Source organism: Branchiostoma belcheri, unplaced genomic scaffold, assembly GCF_001625305.1.
Source record: "Branchiostoma belcheri isolate BF01 breed outbred unplaced genomic scaffold, Haploidv18h27 scaffold271, whole genome shotgun sequence".
In the NCBI taxonomy this organism is placed as follows: Eukaryota; Metazoa; Chordata; class Leptocardii; order Amphioxiformes; family Branchiostomatidae; genus Branchiostoma; species Branchiostoma belcheri.
This window is the reverse complement of record NW_017803878.1, coordinates 98,407-114,731: the sequence shown is the minus strand read 5'-3', so window position 1 is coordinate 114,731 and position 16,325 is coordinate 98,407. Positions and strand designations below refer to the sequence as shown.

The 16,325-nt window shown below is 43.2% G+C and overlaps 2 protein-coding genes across 2 annotated transcripts in view; one reads left to right on the top strand and one right to left on the bottom strand.

Moving 5' to 3' along the window:
* Positions 1-1,955: 1,955 nt before the first annotated feature.
* On the bottom strand, positions 1,956-10,515 carry LOC109472397 (zinc finger CCCH domain-containing protein 10-like). The gene is given in 5 exon segments (XM_019772167.1): positions 1,956-4,382; positions 4,384-4,493; positions 4,496-5,123; positions 6,166-6,262; positions 10,303-10,515. Coding segments are annotated over 3 exon segments (1,146 nt in total). The 5' UTR covers positions 4,857-5,123; positions 6,166-6,262; positions 10,303-10,515; the 3' UTR covers positions 1,956-3,707.
* Positions 10,516-10,719: 204 nt separating this feature from the next.
* LOC109472396 (transcriptional repressor NF-X1-like) overlaps positions 10,720-16,325 on the top strand; it is a 37,505-nt gene continuing 31,899 nt past the window's right edge. Inside the window, exons 1-4 of the mRNA XM_019772166.1 lie at positions 10,720-10,953; positions 12,156-12,986; positions 13,621-13,738; positions 14,716-14,837. Of these exons, the coding sequence (XP_019627725.1) occupies positions 10,926-10,953; positions 12,156-12,986; positions 13,621-13,738; positions 14,716-14,837 (1,099 nt within the window). The 5' untranslated portion in view covers positions 10,720-10,925. The remainder of the gene's footprint in view (positions 10,954-12,155; positions 12,987-13,620; positions 13,739-14,715; positions 14,838-16,325) is intronic.

Sequence of the window (16,325 nt, the reverse complement as noted above, 5' to 3'; positions counted from 1 at the left end):
GTGTTTCAGAAGGCTATTGGGTCCGGAGACCGTCTGTCGAGTTTGGTCGCTCGGTTAAACCAATTTGGGACCTGTGGAAATGTTGGCTACATATATGGAGTATTGTTAGCCTCTACCAGGCTTCGGGAGGCTGCTGGGAAGAGTAGAAATATAATCGGCCAAATATAGAGACTGCATGCCAGGGGAATTGGTGCTGCTGGAGATAACATTTTGCCGCTGTTGTATTCTCCAGCATGCTATATTTCTATTTGGCCGATTTCTACTCTCCAGCCGTATCCCAAAGCCTGGTAGAGGCTACAGTATTGTCACCAGCCTGTTTAATATAATAAGGCTGTTTGAGTGTGCGGGCCCTTTATGTTATGATTTAGCCCCTACAGTCTTTCTTTCAGCGTAGTGGTGTTCCTGTTGGCCCGGGGAGCACCCTGCGACATTAATAAATGAATGAAAAATTAAACTTGGACTTTGACCACAGCTATAACAGTGGCTTTACAAAAAAACACAGCCCCTCATAAAGCAGAAAATGATATCTCAGATGGTTATGAGTTTAAAAATTTTTCGGGGAGAATACCAGGCCACCTATTGTGGTCAATGCACGTCTTGCACTGCGGAAAGTTGTCCCTCTGTACCTGACCTGGCGTGTTACGCCGAAAGGCGGTTATACCGGCTATACAGATACAGATAGACCTCTACAGAGACAAATTCTGGTGAGAACCATGCTTCATCTAAGGCCACACCGACTTTATTTTTTGGATGACATCCTCTGAAGACCCCCAAACTAGTGCGCGCGGGCGAATAAAAAATAAAATTTCCGGCCAAAATAAAAATGCTACTAAACCACAGGAATCGATGGTATTGTGAATTTGCGGCAGTACTTAGCGACGTATACGACAAGCCGGCACGTGCTGGCTTTTTGAGCAATTTATGAATCGGCCACGGTACGTATACTAGTATACTGAGTTCTTGAGTCGTGGAGCTTCGGTAGCCTGGGTGCCATCCTCCAGAGTGACCACCGGCTCCGTATTGTCGCTAACTACCATGGACTACCCAGGCCTAGAGCCAGGCCAGAGGCTCCGTGGGCGTGATCTTTTTTTTTTTTTTTTGAGAGCAGGCGAAAATCAATGCGCACGCGGATATCATCCATAAAATTAAGGCGGTGTGGCCTAGTAAGCTACTGTGACATGTCGACCAGCACATGGTTTCCCCCGTCAGCCACAATCTTACCGGACACACCGGACGTGTTCTACATACTTCATCTGGTCTCCAGACGGCAGGCTTCCCGGGTTCACTCTACAGTCAGACCCACCAAACTTGGGCTTCTGTCGAAAGGTCAGGTCACGCTTTATTTGTGGTGTAAAGAACGGGTTAAATATGCTATATACTCTTTAACACCTCCTCTTTAGGGTGGTGGTTCGGGACCTCTCACACAGATTCAGTCCTGTAGCTCTGATAGCCATCGGTGACCCATATACCACATTTGTCACAACCACCATCATCCCTTACACACACACACACACACATATACAAGTATTTTATGGCTGGTATCCAGTCTGATCGTGGTCGGGGCCGCAAGAGCTCTGTCCCGCCAGCCTCACATAGGTTTCTCGGTGTGTATTTCACGAGAGATTAATTAGCCCTCCACGTTCGTGTTGGGGGAAAACCAAATCCCCAAGCATACTGTCTCTTATTAGCGTAACACTCCTAGCGGGACGGCCTGTTGCACTTGGCGGTGGAAGCTTTTAGAGGTCCCGCAGACACAGCTTGCCTGAACACCCCCAATCACGTAAGACTGGATACCAGGCTATTCTAGCGATTGTTCCTTTACACTTAACCACGATTGACCTTGCTTTGCAGGAGTCTAAAAGCCAACCACAGCCATCTAGCATCGATGTTCAACTAATCAGTTTAAAGTCTGGCAAACGAGGCTACATCACACCAAAACATTCAAGAAACCAATATCATTTTTACAGCACACGTTTTATTTGACCAACTCTTTACAAATCGTCAATTGGTCCACTGTGCACATTTCTGTCACCGAGTCCTACATATACAGTAGGAGCTAATCGGAAATTTAACTGCAAAACCTTTATCGTATATCGTTACACCATCTACACATTTCGTAAATCCCAGGCATTATAAGCCGGTTATGTTACTGATAACCATTTTAACCAGTCATGGTACACACTATCAATCTTATGCAGCAAGAGAGGTAGGCATGAGTCCCGTGCCACAGAGAAGCCCAAGACAGAAAAGAAAATCATACAAGTACAATTTCAGTTACCACAATTTTGCCCATTTACTTGCGATCAATTATTAGTATATTATAAAGGAAGGTAATTCACAAATGCTTCCATCATACAGTATACAGAACGACAACCGCTTAAAGAAGTTTTGGAATACATCCAACTTTTAGGTAAGACGTGGCTTGGGCACCAATGTGACTATGGGACTTTTCTAGAAATACACAGAATAAATGGGCCACCACAAAGGTAATGGTATAAAGGAAACGATTGTACATCCTTCCCCTTAAGACCGATTTCCGTGTGGTGACCGCATTTTGGAGAGGAATGATCGAGGAAGGTGTATATAAACAATTATTAACTCAATAAAATTGCTCTACAAGAAGCTATAATGTGTTACCCAATGGCTTACATTCAACATATACAGGCTCGTGAAACAGTTGTACATAGGCTTGCAGCTTTGAGTACATAACAACCAGACAGAACATCAACTGTATGACTGTGGTAACACAAAAGTAATGTTACTTTATATGAAAAACAAAAACATTTAACAACAAGAATTGTAGTTATACATATACACTTCGTGCCAAAGGTATGACATGGTGCTGTTGAAGACAGTGAAAACATAACGTTAAACTTTCAGAGTAAAATAGATACTCGACTCACATTCTGTTCAGGCACAGGGACGCTGGTATTGGTCTCTTGGATTTTGTTGGCCTGAATCTGTCCCTATTGTGTATCACGTACATTCGCAAGACAATCATGAAGATATATAGTATTGATAAGATATAACACTATTGATTACAATGTTGTTTACTATATGTAACATCACAATGAAAATGGGTATACAAAAAAATATTATGCTACACCATGCATTGCGAGAGCTAGCGCAAATACAGGACGCACAATTATACTGTTCAGTACGGTAAGTTACTATAGGAATAGTGTCACTTTTCTCCATCAAGTTACAGAATATCACACTTTACTGTGTAAAACAGAAGGGAAAAATCAAGCGTGTATACACAAAAAAATCTCTGGATATGTCGCCCATACGTGTACGCAAACACTTTGAAGAAAGATGTTAACAATGTACAGTGTTTCATCCAGCCATCAGAACGCGCATTTGCATTACGTAGGGAGCCTGTCTACAATTTACACAAAGAATCAACTAAAGTTCGCCCGAAAAATATAAAAGAGTCTAACATGACGTTTTGCAGCAACCTGCGAAAGTACACAAAGGACATATTTAACACATCAAGCTTACAATATCAAACACATAGTCGCTACCCTGTTGTTGACCTTTTTAGAGTCATTTTCCCACATCCAAGCACACTAACATTTACGAACTTTTCGCCCTGAGCTGAACAGAGACGACTTTCATAGCCACTAAACATGACGGAAAGCAAAATCTGACTACGTCTGGTAATGGGAAGGGTAATGGAACCAGTGTTAGGGGGAAGGGGGTTGTGTTTAGTGTTGCGGTAAGCTCTGGGACAAGCTGCTCTGGGCCATGGCGGTGCGCATGTTGCCAGTCATGATAGGGTAAGACACCAAACCTTGCTGCGCAACTGAAGCGATGGCCTGTGCCACAGACACGGGTAAGGTGCTACCTTGGTGGGAGATGGGGATGGCTGCTGCAGAAGCGGCGGCGGCGGCGTTAGGCCCGGACAGCAGGTCCTGGGCGAGCCCTCGCGACTGAGCGCTGTTGAGCTGCGTTACGCTCGGTGCTTGTGGAATCTGCGGGTTGGTTACGCTAGCATGGCTGATGGTGTGCGTGATGGCTTGTGAGATTATCCCGTGGTTATAGTTGGTGACGGGGAGGTTTTCGGAGCGAGGCGGGGTGCCGGACCGCTGCAGCGCCCGCTCGGTTCGGTAGCGTGCGTTCTGCTCGAGCAGGACTTCGTTAGTCGCTTGCAGGTCGGACACCTGCTTCTTCAACTCGTCGATCTTTCTGCGAAGCATGATGTTCTCGTCTTCCAGGAATCGGTAGTCCAGATGAGGGCGTGGTCGAGGAGGTTCGTAGTCGCGCTCCCGTTCACGGTAGTCGAAGTCCAGGTCGTCTCTACGCCGCTTCAGACGGAGGCGATCGTACTCGTAGTCGTCGTAGCGCGGTTCGTACGAGTCGTACCGGGAGGTGTAGGACGGCGAAGGGCGGCTCTGGTGCCAGGGAGTCGCGTGAACTCAATGGATAGTCGTACTCGTCTTGGGCCACATGGCGAAACTTACACTTGTTGCCACGGTGACATTCGTTCTTCAGAAGTCGCGGCAAATCGGTATGTCACCGCCTCCCAGCGACCCACCGCCGTTACTGGCTCCCAACCCGAGCATCCCGGGCCCGGCATTTCCCCCGCCACCGCCGGTCTGCTTCTGTAGACTAGACGGCAGCTCTCCCGTCTGCTTGAAGAAGTCCTCTTCTTCCTTAGTGCAGTGGATGAACTTGCAGTTGTTCCGATCACAGCCCTTGTTTTGGTAGTCGTGACAGAAGACGTAGGATTGCTTCTGTTGGCCGCCCACACCCCCTTCATCATCCGGGTGACGGTACTTGCACCGCTTACCTCGCCGGCAGACGTTCCGCAGAAAGTCACGGCAGATGTCATCATCCTTATTCTTATCACTCATGCTGACACTTCTAAAAGTTTCTACCTGTGTTCTTACGAATGTTAGGATATGCTTTAAGTCCTAGATAGGTACAGGTGTGCTACAAAGCTGGACAGTACTACTCAGCTGTCGCCTCGCCTAAGGGGCAATCTACGGGACTTTCCGACGCCACTTGCAGCTACACACACGGCAGGCCGAGGAAACTTCGCTGGCGCCGCTTTCGCCGCTTGAACTCTCGCGCTGGGATCCTCACTTCGACTTTGCCGCCCTGTCAGATTCTGCTTTGAGCTGCAAAAAGGCAAAACGAACTTGCAATGTACACTACAGCGTCTGTAACCGTTAGAAACAAATAAGCAAAAAAATATTCTCGCCGTTTACAGCTACGGTTAAACGTGACTACAACATAGTAAGAGTGTGGCAACTGTTTGAATACTGGCAATCGTCATTTATCTAGCGCATAAGTGATGTCCACATGGCCGTATTGACGGATCCACGTGTAAACGTGGAGCGGGATTATTTGCCTGATTCCAAAGGGACGGACATTTTTCGCATGCTTCCTTTGGGCGAAGAAACGTATACCAATGCAACAGAAAGAGCAAGCACCACAAACGAGAGTTTACAGCAATGTCTTATGCGGTAAGAGACGTATGGAAATAAGGTTTCAAAGAAGAAGTTATCCTGGTGGGATGCCAGACCCACAGCGCGAGACGATACTAATCTCTTCGGCCGGGGGAGCAACATGCCCCGCTCCCATAGTAGGCACCCTACCCCGGCGCGAGAGATAATTTGAGTTCCAACTAGAATTGTGTCCAATCTATCGTTTTGAGGCGGGTTCTCCTCGGCGCTGCAGGAGTTCTTCGTCGCCCGACTCAATTAGGCTACCCGGGAGATTTTGCACGGAAGCAAAATTGACACCGGGTGGACATTTGAGCTGGGCCTGGGAAAACTACTACAGCTCCGAAGAGAGCCCACTACAACCTCGATAAATGGACGCCGGGCTAACTGTCTCTGGTAGGGGGTGCGTGTTGAGGCAGCCGGCCGAAGAGATCGGCATCCTCTCGCGCTGTGGCACCCAGGCTGCGAAGTATGGAGATGGAATGATGTAAGGGACAGATGCAAGAGACAGGGAAGAGCGCTGATGAAGGTAAAATGGACCGGAAAATGTGAGCAAATATGCAGCCGTGACTCATGTTAACTTGGTGACCGAAAAGGTCGGAAAATGAACTATATGCCAACATGCCACCAATAGGTCAAGCATTGGTACGGAGCGAGATAGACGTGTAGGAGAGCTAGCAGCCAGAAATAATGGGTAGTCGCATTTACCGCGTACCTTGCGTTTCGCAACCGAGCGCTATCCTATCGGTCACCGCGCCAGGCGATATTTCCTAGCCAGGTTTGCTGCACTTTCCACCGGCAATGTTTTCAATCTGTCGAAGCAAGAGAAACAACATTGAAAGCAATGACCTTGATGTTAAAAATAACACGCTATTCACAGATCAATTAGTCTCGCAAACATGCAAACCGGCAGTATTCAAAAGAAACACATAAACCCGTCAATTCTTAATTTACCGCTAGCACACACTGACACAACATACTGATATCCTTTCGGCTGCGCTGAATGGGCCTCAAATACACTATCTCCCATCCGGTCACATATATGACTTACTGTTAATGCCGTCCCTAGCGACAATTTTCGGCTTGGGGACCAAGACCCGACTTAGGGAGGAACATGCAACGAATGCCAGGGAAGTTTGCCGGTCCAATTGTATTTTTGGGTTTTGCTGTTGTTTTATGCAAACGCCTATTTCTTTTCAAAGCATGCTGCGAGAGTTTAAGGGGTGAGCTATTCTAAACAATGACGCTCCCTTGCATCTGTCTCTTACCACTTTGAAACCCAGATCGCTTACAACAAGGAATCCAAAACACTGAAGAAGAGCAGGGCCCAAAGTTGCATAGCTAGGGTGGAGCTCTCATAGAAACAACTCAAGAGAAGATTCCAACGGTGAAATACTGGGAATCGGCTTACATGGACTTGAAACGCTTTAAAATGGGACGGGTCTGAAGCAACAAATGCCAATCGACCATATCAAGTAGAGCAATTTCTGACGGTACCCCACGGTGATAAATGGATATTCTTTGTAAATAAGCGGGAGGGGCACAAGTTGTAATTCATCACGGCACGTGGTGATGACGACTCACACAGCTGTGGCTGTCACTTTTTATTTTTTTAATGAGGTCGTAACACCACACTACGAAAACTTCACTCATCGACCACCAAATTTGTACAAGTAAATTAGCAGAGACACTTTCTTGGTCAAAAGGGCTGAATTTTCCTTCTGGGTGGCGTATTAGCATACATAGCATTGAAAAATCAGTGAAGGCATGGCAATTATTTATCCTTGTAATCATAGAACGATATACAGCTTGAGAAGGTTCAAGCTCCTATCAAAATCTTAACCTTTGCCTCTTTACCGCAAACTACTAGTTTACAATCTGTTGGGCCCTCCCTCCAAAATTGAGTATACAATTAACAACGTAAAATCAAAATTCTATACACCATAACTGCACAAAACCATGCATCAAGAAAAATTGTTTTCATTTCCTTCCCAATGGGACTGAGCATGGAAAACCAGCTTTTGAATGTCATGTTCTAACACGATCTAACATGATCCAAGTGACCTCTTTCTGACGCATCATCAAGAGCAGAGACGGGTCATACCGCCAACCAAGCAAGACTGAGCCTAGTTACATGGCATGTTTAGAATTAGCGTGGAAGTCACGTTGTTTATTTAACTTCTCTAACACCAGGCCACACTTCTCTGGGTTCTGACACGGCAAACTCGCGTTTGGGGACTACAGTTGTCCTTGTACATCGTGGGCGGTGCCTGCAAGAAGCTTCTGGTAGTAGGTGGTCTCTTAGAGTCAGACTCTCTATACAGTGACAAAAACATATCAACTAATGAAGTGCCAGTTTCTCAAAACTCTGTTTCCAACCGATTTGCTAGATTTACAATAAAGCTATTTATGGCTGTATATGGCTGCTATGTCATGGGGTTAGGCTACCCTGGAACATTATACCATTGCCCTAATTACCCAAAATGCAGACATCTCTACCACATATAATGATATAATGCAGCCCCTGTTGTACAGAGACCATAAGGGCCTCGATTTATGAGGCAAGCTTCTTTATGGTACTTTTACAGTCAATTACTTACGGAAACAAAATTGCAGTTCCGTAACTTCAGCAGTATACATACAAGTTTACTGAAAGTTATAAGCATTATCAAAATGCTTGCACTATACACAATGTGATGCATTAGCTATTCATCTCGTTGTACTGTGCCTATACTTCATAGACAAAAAAAAAAAAAAGAAATGAAATGATTTCTTTAAAAAAAGTTAAAGACATCATGCAGCCAATGTTTACACTCTCTGTACATAAACATAAACATGTACAGTGCACACAACATTCATTGAATTTCTGTATCTGCCTAGCCAGTATTACTTGTAGTTCAAGGCAGCAATTATTATCTGAAAAAAGTCTTTAAAAATTTAAATTTTCACTTCATGAGTTACCGGCTATAATTCTAAAATCTACTGAGTTGTACCTAACCAACATCTTTGAAAAGGCTGGGGGTTAACAACAGCTCTGAATGTAAACTCTGCTGATGGAACTAAGTCTGAAATGTACTAGTATGTTACATGTATGTTTCATGATTACATCCCTGACAAATCCATGGCACTCTAGCATGCAAACTATTTTTTACATACTAAATTATTCACTTTGTGAATTATTTAGTATGTAAAAAATAGTGGGTAAGTTCACTAAGTTGGTGAAAATTTAAGGCTTGTACATAGTTCCAATTTGTCAAAATACCACCTACACATTCAGGTTTGTGCATGTAAAATTGGAGCTGTGCAGGTATTTCTGTTTATCTGCACCTAACCTACGCCAGTCCATGTACTAAACAAGTGTACTAGTACTACTAGTAGGTGCATGTGAATTCTTATTTGCTGCATTCACTGTTCCCAGCTATGAAGTACAAGTATTAAAGAAAATAATGGCAATGGTTTCTGAACAGTTTTAGGGTGATCAATATTTCCTAAATTCTAAGTGGTGCAGGCAAAATTTGTCTGGTGCAGGTAGCTTTCAATGTTACCTTAATGCGCAGGTATGCAGGAAAAAATACTTCGAGCCCTAAATTACAATGCACTGGAAAGGCGAACTTACATTACAATTGTCATTTAGCCTCAGTACATGAAGATGCCCACAGGGCAATATCGGTCGTGACTGGCTGAATAAAAGTTCTAAACGGGGACTATTAGTATGCAGCTTAAGATGTCTTACAGAGGGACGACTGTGGGTGCGAGATGTTAGTTAGCTTGAGGAATGAATCTACTATATATCAAGCCCTGAATAAAAAAAAAATTATAAGCTTGTAAGATGCAGTCTTGCTGAAGGAATGCAGAATACTATGAAATATTATTGTTCAACAGGCCCAAATGTATGATGTAAACTCAACCCCCTGGCCTGGGACAAAGAACAGTAATTATCACTAGTAGCCCCACCTTCCTGTGTTAACTATCTGTACATACTAGTAGTCAATCAGGGAACAGCTGAAGAGGAGCAAGGGTGCTGCTATCTTTCCTACAACAAATTCCTAAATCTTTAGCATGTGTGTGTAGATAAATACACATACACCTACATATATAACAGTATAGTATTGTAAGTAGCAATAGTAGTACACCCCATTCCAACAACTTTTTGACTTACAGTATTATAAGTAGGATTGCTATTTTTTTAATGAACTGGACTTAGCATTATTTCTGAAAGAATATTCCACTGCGATATTTAATTTAAGAGTTATAGAAAAATTTTTAACCTGATCTGTTTTCTACTTACTTCTACTGGCAAATGTACATCATAATGGTGAAATCTGTGAGAGTTAATTCGCTTGCATAATTTGCTGTACAGCGCCGCCGCCATGTTCTTGTCTTACAGACACGAAAAATAGTTCCGAAAACAAATAATTTGCTTGAGCGAAGGAATGAGTAATAGAAAGCCTAATACAGATTTAACGCAGCTTCTGCCTCTTTCTCTAAATGAAGATGCTTCTTTGTCTCAGATAATAAGATTATATGCTTGGCATAATTTTTTTAAAGCTATGAACTTGCTGGATCAACGCTTGCACTTACGCACGCACACACCTTGCCCCCTGCAGTGGCCCCTTTATGATTTACATGCAGACATTTGCAGCGTTCTAAGCAAGGGTAGCAGCGCATAAATGAAGTCACACACACTCGTGGTTAGATATCGTACTTTCTATAAACACTAGGTTTAGTGTAGATATGCTAACGCTGCGCAGAACGAGTTAACAACACCCTAACAAGAACAGAGTGAGTTCCGCGTACCGTGTACACACGTAGACAAGCTCAGTTTTCTGCAACACTTCCTCACAACACTTACGCCTATGTTCAGCTCGCGCGGGACCGTAAAAAACCGCCAGTGCAAGTCCAGACTGTTCAGGTGACGTTTCTCTTGAGGTTTCCTGTCAGTGGCCGTGCCCAAAGGACAAACTCTGAGGAAAACCTTGACCGCAGACGATGTTTCTGACCGACGGCGTTCTCTTGAGCTCGTCCCTCCGGCCAAGCCAAGCTATATTTTGCACACAGCACGCTATCTACCTTAGACCCCAATGTACCTTCATCAGACTCAAATTTACACAAATAAAATCACATTTTTAAACACATAAGATCCGTAACATGTCTTTTCCTGTCAAATTTTCGTATTTGATAAAGTCTTTAGGTAAAGGAATAAAAAATTTAGGCAAACCCCTGTAATTTTAAACGGCATCACAGACCGGGGTAAGCAAGTGACGTAGGCATAGTTTCGCGCCAGAATATGACCTTTGACCCAGAAGCACTTCTAGGTCAGGCAGCATGGATCGTTGCGACAGTTTTACTTCCGATTGTGCAAGAATTTTCGATTATTGACCAATATTAGAGCAGGTTATGCAAGACAGTTCTGTATAAAACTTTCAGGAAGTAGTTGAGTCACAGAACTCACTACTGGTGTGTAAGTTGGTAGCAATGGAAGCGTCTGGAAACGTTCCCACAGGTAATATTATATTTTACCATAACATCATAATTATCATAATTGAAAATATGCTGCAGCACAAGTAATTATTTTTATGACTTCCATGTACAGACTATCTAGCTGTTATACCAATGGCGACTATTCCTCACATAGAGGAAATACTGAGCGTCTGCTCGGGGGAGGGGGGTGTGACTGGGTAGATAAATTCAGGAAGGAAGACAATGCTAAACGGTAAATTGACTTATTCTTAGAAAATGTTTTGGGGGAACTAGGTGATTGTTACATTTTATTCATTATTATCTGTATAGCTGGTATAACAGCTGTGCTTTAACCAAGGACATTATAATATCCTTGACTTAACACACCCCAAACCTTTTGCAGGCATGCAGTGTGGCAACACCTGGTTATACCATAGTACAGTTATCTGGTTATATTGGCTATACAGATACAGTGAATGACCTGTCACACCTGTAACAGTTGGTTCACGTACCATCAGCTGGCCAGTCTAACAGGTCCAGACCTTTTAGCCTTGCGGTTAGTGCTTTTGGTTCATGAGCTGGCGGCCTGTATCCTGTATACCACACACCCCTAAAATGTGTTTCAGTGGTTCCTACGCCGGGAATCAAACCCAGGCCTTGGTACCCACTCTCGTAGTGTAACTGCACAAGTCATCTGGTTTCTGTGTGACACTTACGGGAGATGCCCGGTTTCCCGGTGTAAATGTTTAACAGCTTGAAATACAATGTGTCCCTCCTTGGCCACCATGTGCGCAATAACTTTGCAGGTGGCCTGTCTTATACATTTTTTTTTTATATTCCAACATATAATCACAAAACGTGGTGATGGCACACTCAATTTTTTAAAAAACTTATATTAATGCTTTCACCAACCCGGGACAATACAATACTAGTACTCATTTCCACCTGAGTGAAGTGAGGAAAGTCGTGTAAAGTGCCTTTCGCAAGGGCACAAGATCGGTGGCATGTCAGGAGTCGAACCCAGGACCTCTTGGTTCCGAGTTGAGCACTCTGACTTAATGAACAGCTTGTGATGACATCAACCTGAAATATTGATCGGCAACCTAGCTTTCGGGTTAGGTTGCCTAGTGAGCAATCTGAGAAAAATTATTTCGAACCCTGACTTGTTAATGTTTTATTTTCAGATCTTGTACTTGTGTGTATCCCATATTTTGGTAATACATGTACTGGTATTGTTCAATGCAGGTGATGGAAAGAAACAGCCAGACTCGCAGGAATTTCAACAACAGCAGAGTCAACACCCAGCAGCCAGGGGCAGGGGCAGAGGATGGAGGGAACGTGGGAGAGGAGAAAGGAGAGGACAAGGAAAGAGTGACCGAGAACAAAGAGAAAACACAGGCAGCAGGCACAGAAAAAACACCCAGAAGCCCAGGGATACAAGAGAGAAGCAGACTTCTTCGGAAAAAGTTGGAAAGAAATCAGACAACTTTTTACCACAAGGAGCGGAGGGTCAAACATCCGATTCTTCAGGAAAACAAGTCACAGCCAAAGATATCGGTGACTTGCTACATGCTATTGATAATATCAATGCAAAGGGTGGGAAGCAAAATATAGCGCACCCAACCAGCCAATCACAGTTTGAGAGACATGGGTCAGCCTTTGGAGGAAGAGACAAGAGGCCTGATAGGTCAGGTGCAGATAGAGATAGCTGGAAAGATAGACCTCACAGTGGTAGAGACTACAACAGAGGCAAAACTTCAAACTATAAAGACTATCCACCAGAAGATACAACACATTACATGCCGAAGCAAAGAAAAGAGAAGAGAGAGAGGAACTTTGTTTCAGGAAGGGAAAACACAGTAAATGACTTCCCTGTAGTGTTACAAGGTGTTAGATATGAAAGAGGACAACAGAATGAGATAGATAAAGGTGCAAGAGGAGGATTTGCGAGTGATTTTGAGAGACGTTCTTGGAGAGGTGAGTCCAGACAGAAGTGGCAGAGAGATGACGTAGGTGGGAGGGCAGCAGGGAAGAGGAGGGAGAAGATGAAGAAACTGGACCCAGAGTCACAGACAGGTTGGTTTTTAATCTGTAAATAATTTCATCAGGTTGGTAAATAAATGAATAGCAAAGTTCTTTGATCACAACCATTTATTTTTCAAGTAACATCTAGTGTCAGTACACTGAGTAAACCAGGCAGAATTACCCTGATGGAGATGTCAGACGGTCATTGAAACGTCTGCTCATGAAAAATAAATTGTTGTGATCAAAGAACTTTGCTATTTAGGTTTTTTTTTTTGCATGAATAAAACCAGCCTTTTGTATATTTTTTCCTATACAAATTTAAATGTTCTTTCTAGCACCTCTCACTTATTCAGAACCTTATGCAAACACCAGTCAGTCAACCACCTGCCACCTGTGGCCAAACCCCCAGCCACACCTGAATATTTGCAACATTTTGAAACATTTTCAAACATTTAGCTGGTGCAGCGGAACAGTAGGCCAACCTTGCTCCCAACTTACTCCTAACCATAGTTGGGGGGAGTTTGACAGTGTTTCGGAGGGTACTGTATATTCCGTATTGGGCTATATGTGTGTTACAATAGCTTAAATCATAACACCAAAGCATCAGTTATATCAGCCACTATACTTGTAGTTGTATATAACTGTTTTGTACCCTGATTTGGTTCTCCCTGCCTTAATTTTCCAGCCTCCCTGATTGAGCAGCTCCAGACCAACACCTACGAGTGCATGGTGTGCTGTGATGTCATCAAGAGGGAGGCTCCGCTCTGGAGCTGCAAGAATTGCTTTCACATGTTCCACCTGAGGTATGTACTTCTAATCTTTCACATGTTCCACCTGCCGTATGTGCTTCTAATCTTTCACATGTTCCACCTGTGGTATGTGCTTCTAATCTTTCACATGTTCCACCTGCGGTATGTGCTTTTAGAATTTCACGTGTTCCACCTGCGGCATGTGCTTCTAATCTTTCACATGTTCCACCTGCGGTATGTGCTTCTGATCTTTCACATGCATATTCCACCTGCGGTAGGTGCTTCTAATCTTTCACATGTTCCACCTGCAGTATGTGCTTCTAATCTTTCACATGTTCCACCTGCCGTTTGTGCTTCTAATCTTTCACATGTTCCACCTGCAGTCTGTACTTCTAATCTTTCACATGTTCCACCTGTGGTATGTGCTTCTAATCTTTCACATGTTCCATCTGCAGTATGTGCTTCTAATCTTTCACATGTTCCACCTGCGGTATGTGCTTCTAATCTTTCACTTGTTCCACTTGTGGTATGAACTTCTAGTCTTTCACATGTTCCCCCTGTGGTATGTGCTTTTAATCTTTCATGTGTTCCACCTGCGGTATGTGCCTCTAGATCTGTCACATGTTCCACCTGCAGCATGTACTTCTAATCTTTCACATGTTATACCTGCAGTATTTAGTCATCTTTCACCATTCCACCTGTGATACATACTTCTAATCTTTCACATGTTCCACCTGCTTTCTTTCACAATCACATGTTCCACTTGTTGTAGTACATGTATAATGTATATGTCTGTATATGCATATTTTTCACCTGCGGTATGTACTTCCAAACTTTGATGACATATTCCACCTGCGTTATGCTCTACCAAACTTTCACATGTTTCACCTGCGGTATGTACTTCTAATCTTTCACATTTTCCACCCGCGGTATGACCTTGAACTACTTGTAATCTTTCACATGTTCCACCTGCATCATGTACTTCGAAACTTTTCACATGTACTGACTGTACATGTATCTGTGTCCTACAGATGTATAAAGAAGTGGGCCCACTCCCCTGCTGCCACACTGGAAGGTGAGGAGAGAGGCTGGAGATGTCCTGCCTGTCAGAACGTCACCCACAAAGTACCCAACGCTTACAAGTGCTTCTGTGGTAGGTTGTCATTTACTACTAGCATGAAATGTTATTCATGCATTTATTCAAGGCCCAAAATTCATTTTTGGGAATAGGTGCACTGGTGCACCCAACCTAAAAAATTAAGTGCACAAAAAATATTTTGGGTGCACCATATAAAATGAAATAAGTCATGCCCGTAGCCTTGATTTTGAATGGGGGGGTTCTTCCCACTGCTTTTGAAATTTTGACAAATGAATCTTCTGAAATGGCATTTCCTGCGTTTTTAGAGGTTTGCAAAGAAAAAATCAGAGATACCTTTTTCAATGACAGAGTGAGCCGTTTTCCTACGATTCCAGCTTCGCTGGTGACACGAATCAGTCCGTCTTTTAAAGAAAAATCTTGTACCTTTAGATAAAAAGTGGACAGTAGAATGTCAGCAAAAACTAATATGTTTCATTTCTAAAGAAAAGAACTACAACGATGATTTTATTATTTTTCTGACACTTGGATGTTAATCAAATCAAATCAAATTTTATTCAGTAAGGCTCTCGCGGGCGAATACCCGAATTTCGTCCTTATTACAGTTAAAGATACACTGTATACCACAATGTAATACATTTAACATCTTTTTATGATACAAAAACCTAAGAAAACATTTCAGTGCACTGGTGCACCCACAGAAAAAAAATTGGGTTGAACTTCCCAGCTCCAAATTTGTGTGCACTAAATTGTAAATAAGGTGCACATGCACCCAGTATTTCCAGCCCTGCATTTATTGAAAATTTTAGGGTGGCAAAACAAATCCATTTTTGTGGTCACTCTTTTATTGTTGTAAGTTAAATCAACTCTATCCCCTAGCATACTGATATCTGTTGCTGAGGGAGTACAGTTGCTTGTTTTGTACAGTAGGCTGGTTCTAGCTCTTTGTTGGTGGCACCAAAAAATAAAGATTCCTTGCATAACTTGTTTTTAGGTTATTTCAAACACTTAAACTAGCGTGCGTAGTCCAGTGGTTAGCGATCCTGCCTCTGGACTAAGAGGTTGGGAGTTCGAATCCCGACTGTTGTCGCTCACCCGACATGCACGCTACTGTTTAGGATCGCAGTCCTTAGGATGGGACGTTAAGCCGTGGTCCACTGTTCATTGTGCTTGTCGAAAAAGAGCTAGGAGAATTTCCCCGGTACAATGAACCTGTAAATACTGTACATAGCGTCTGTCTTCTCTGTCACGACCAGTGGAAGATTAGCTCTTCAGTGAGCTAAACTGGTTCGAGATCACTTTCACTTTCACTTTTTATGAAATGATGAATAAATGTGCTAAGGAATGGCAGTAAATATAAATAATAGTTTTTGTCATGTTGAATATTTTTTGTTATATATGCTGCCCTGAAATTGCATTGGATGCCTTTAACATAATAATATGTAACATGAAATTCAATATATGAACACTTAAACCTAGTACATGTTGCAGGGCTCAAAATACTGGGTGCATGTGCACCTTAGTGCACCCAAAATTGGAGCTGTG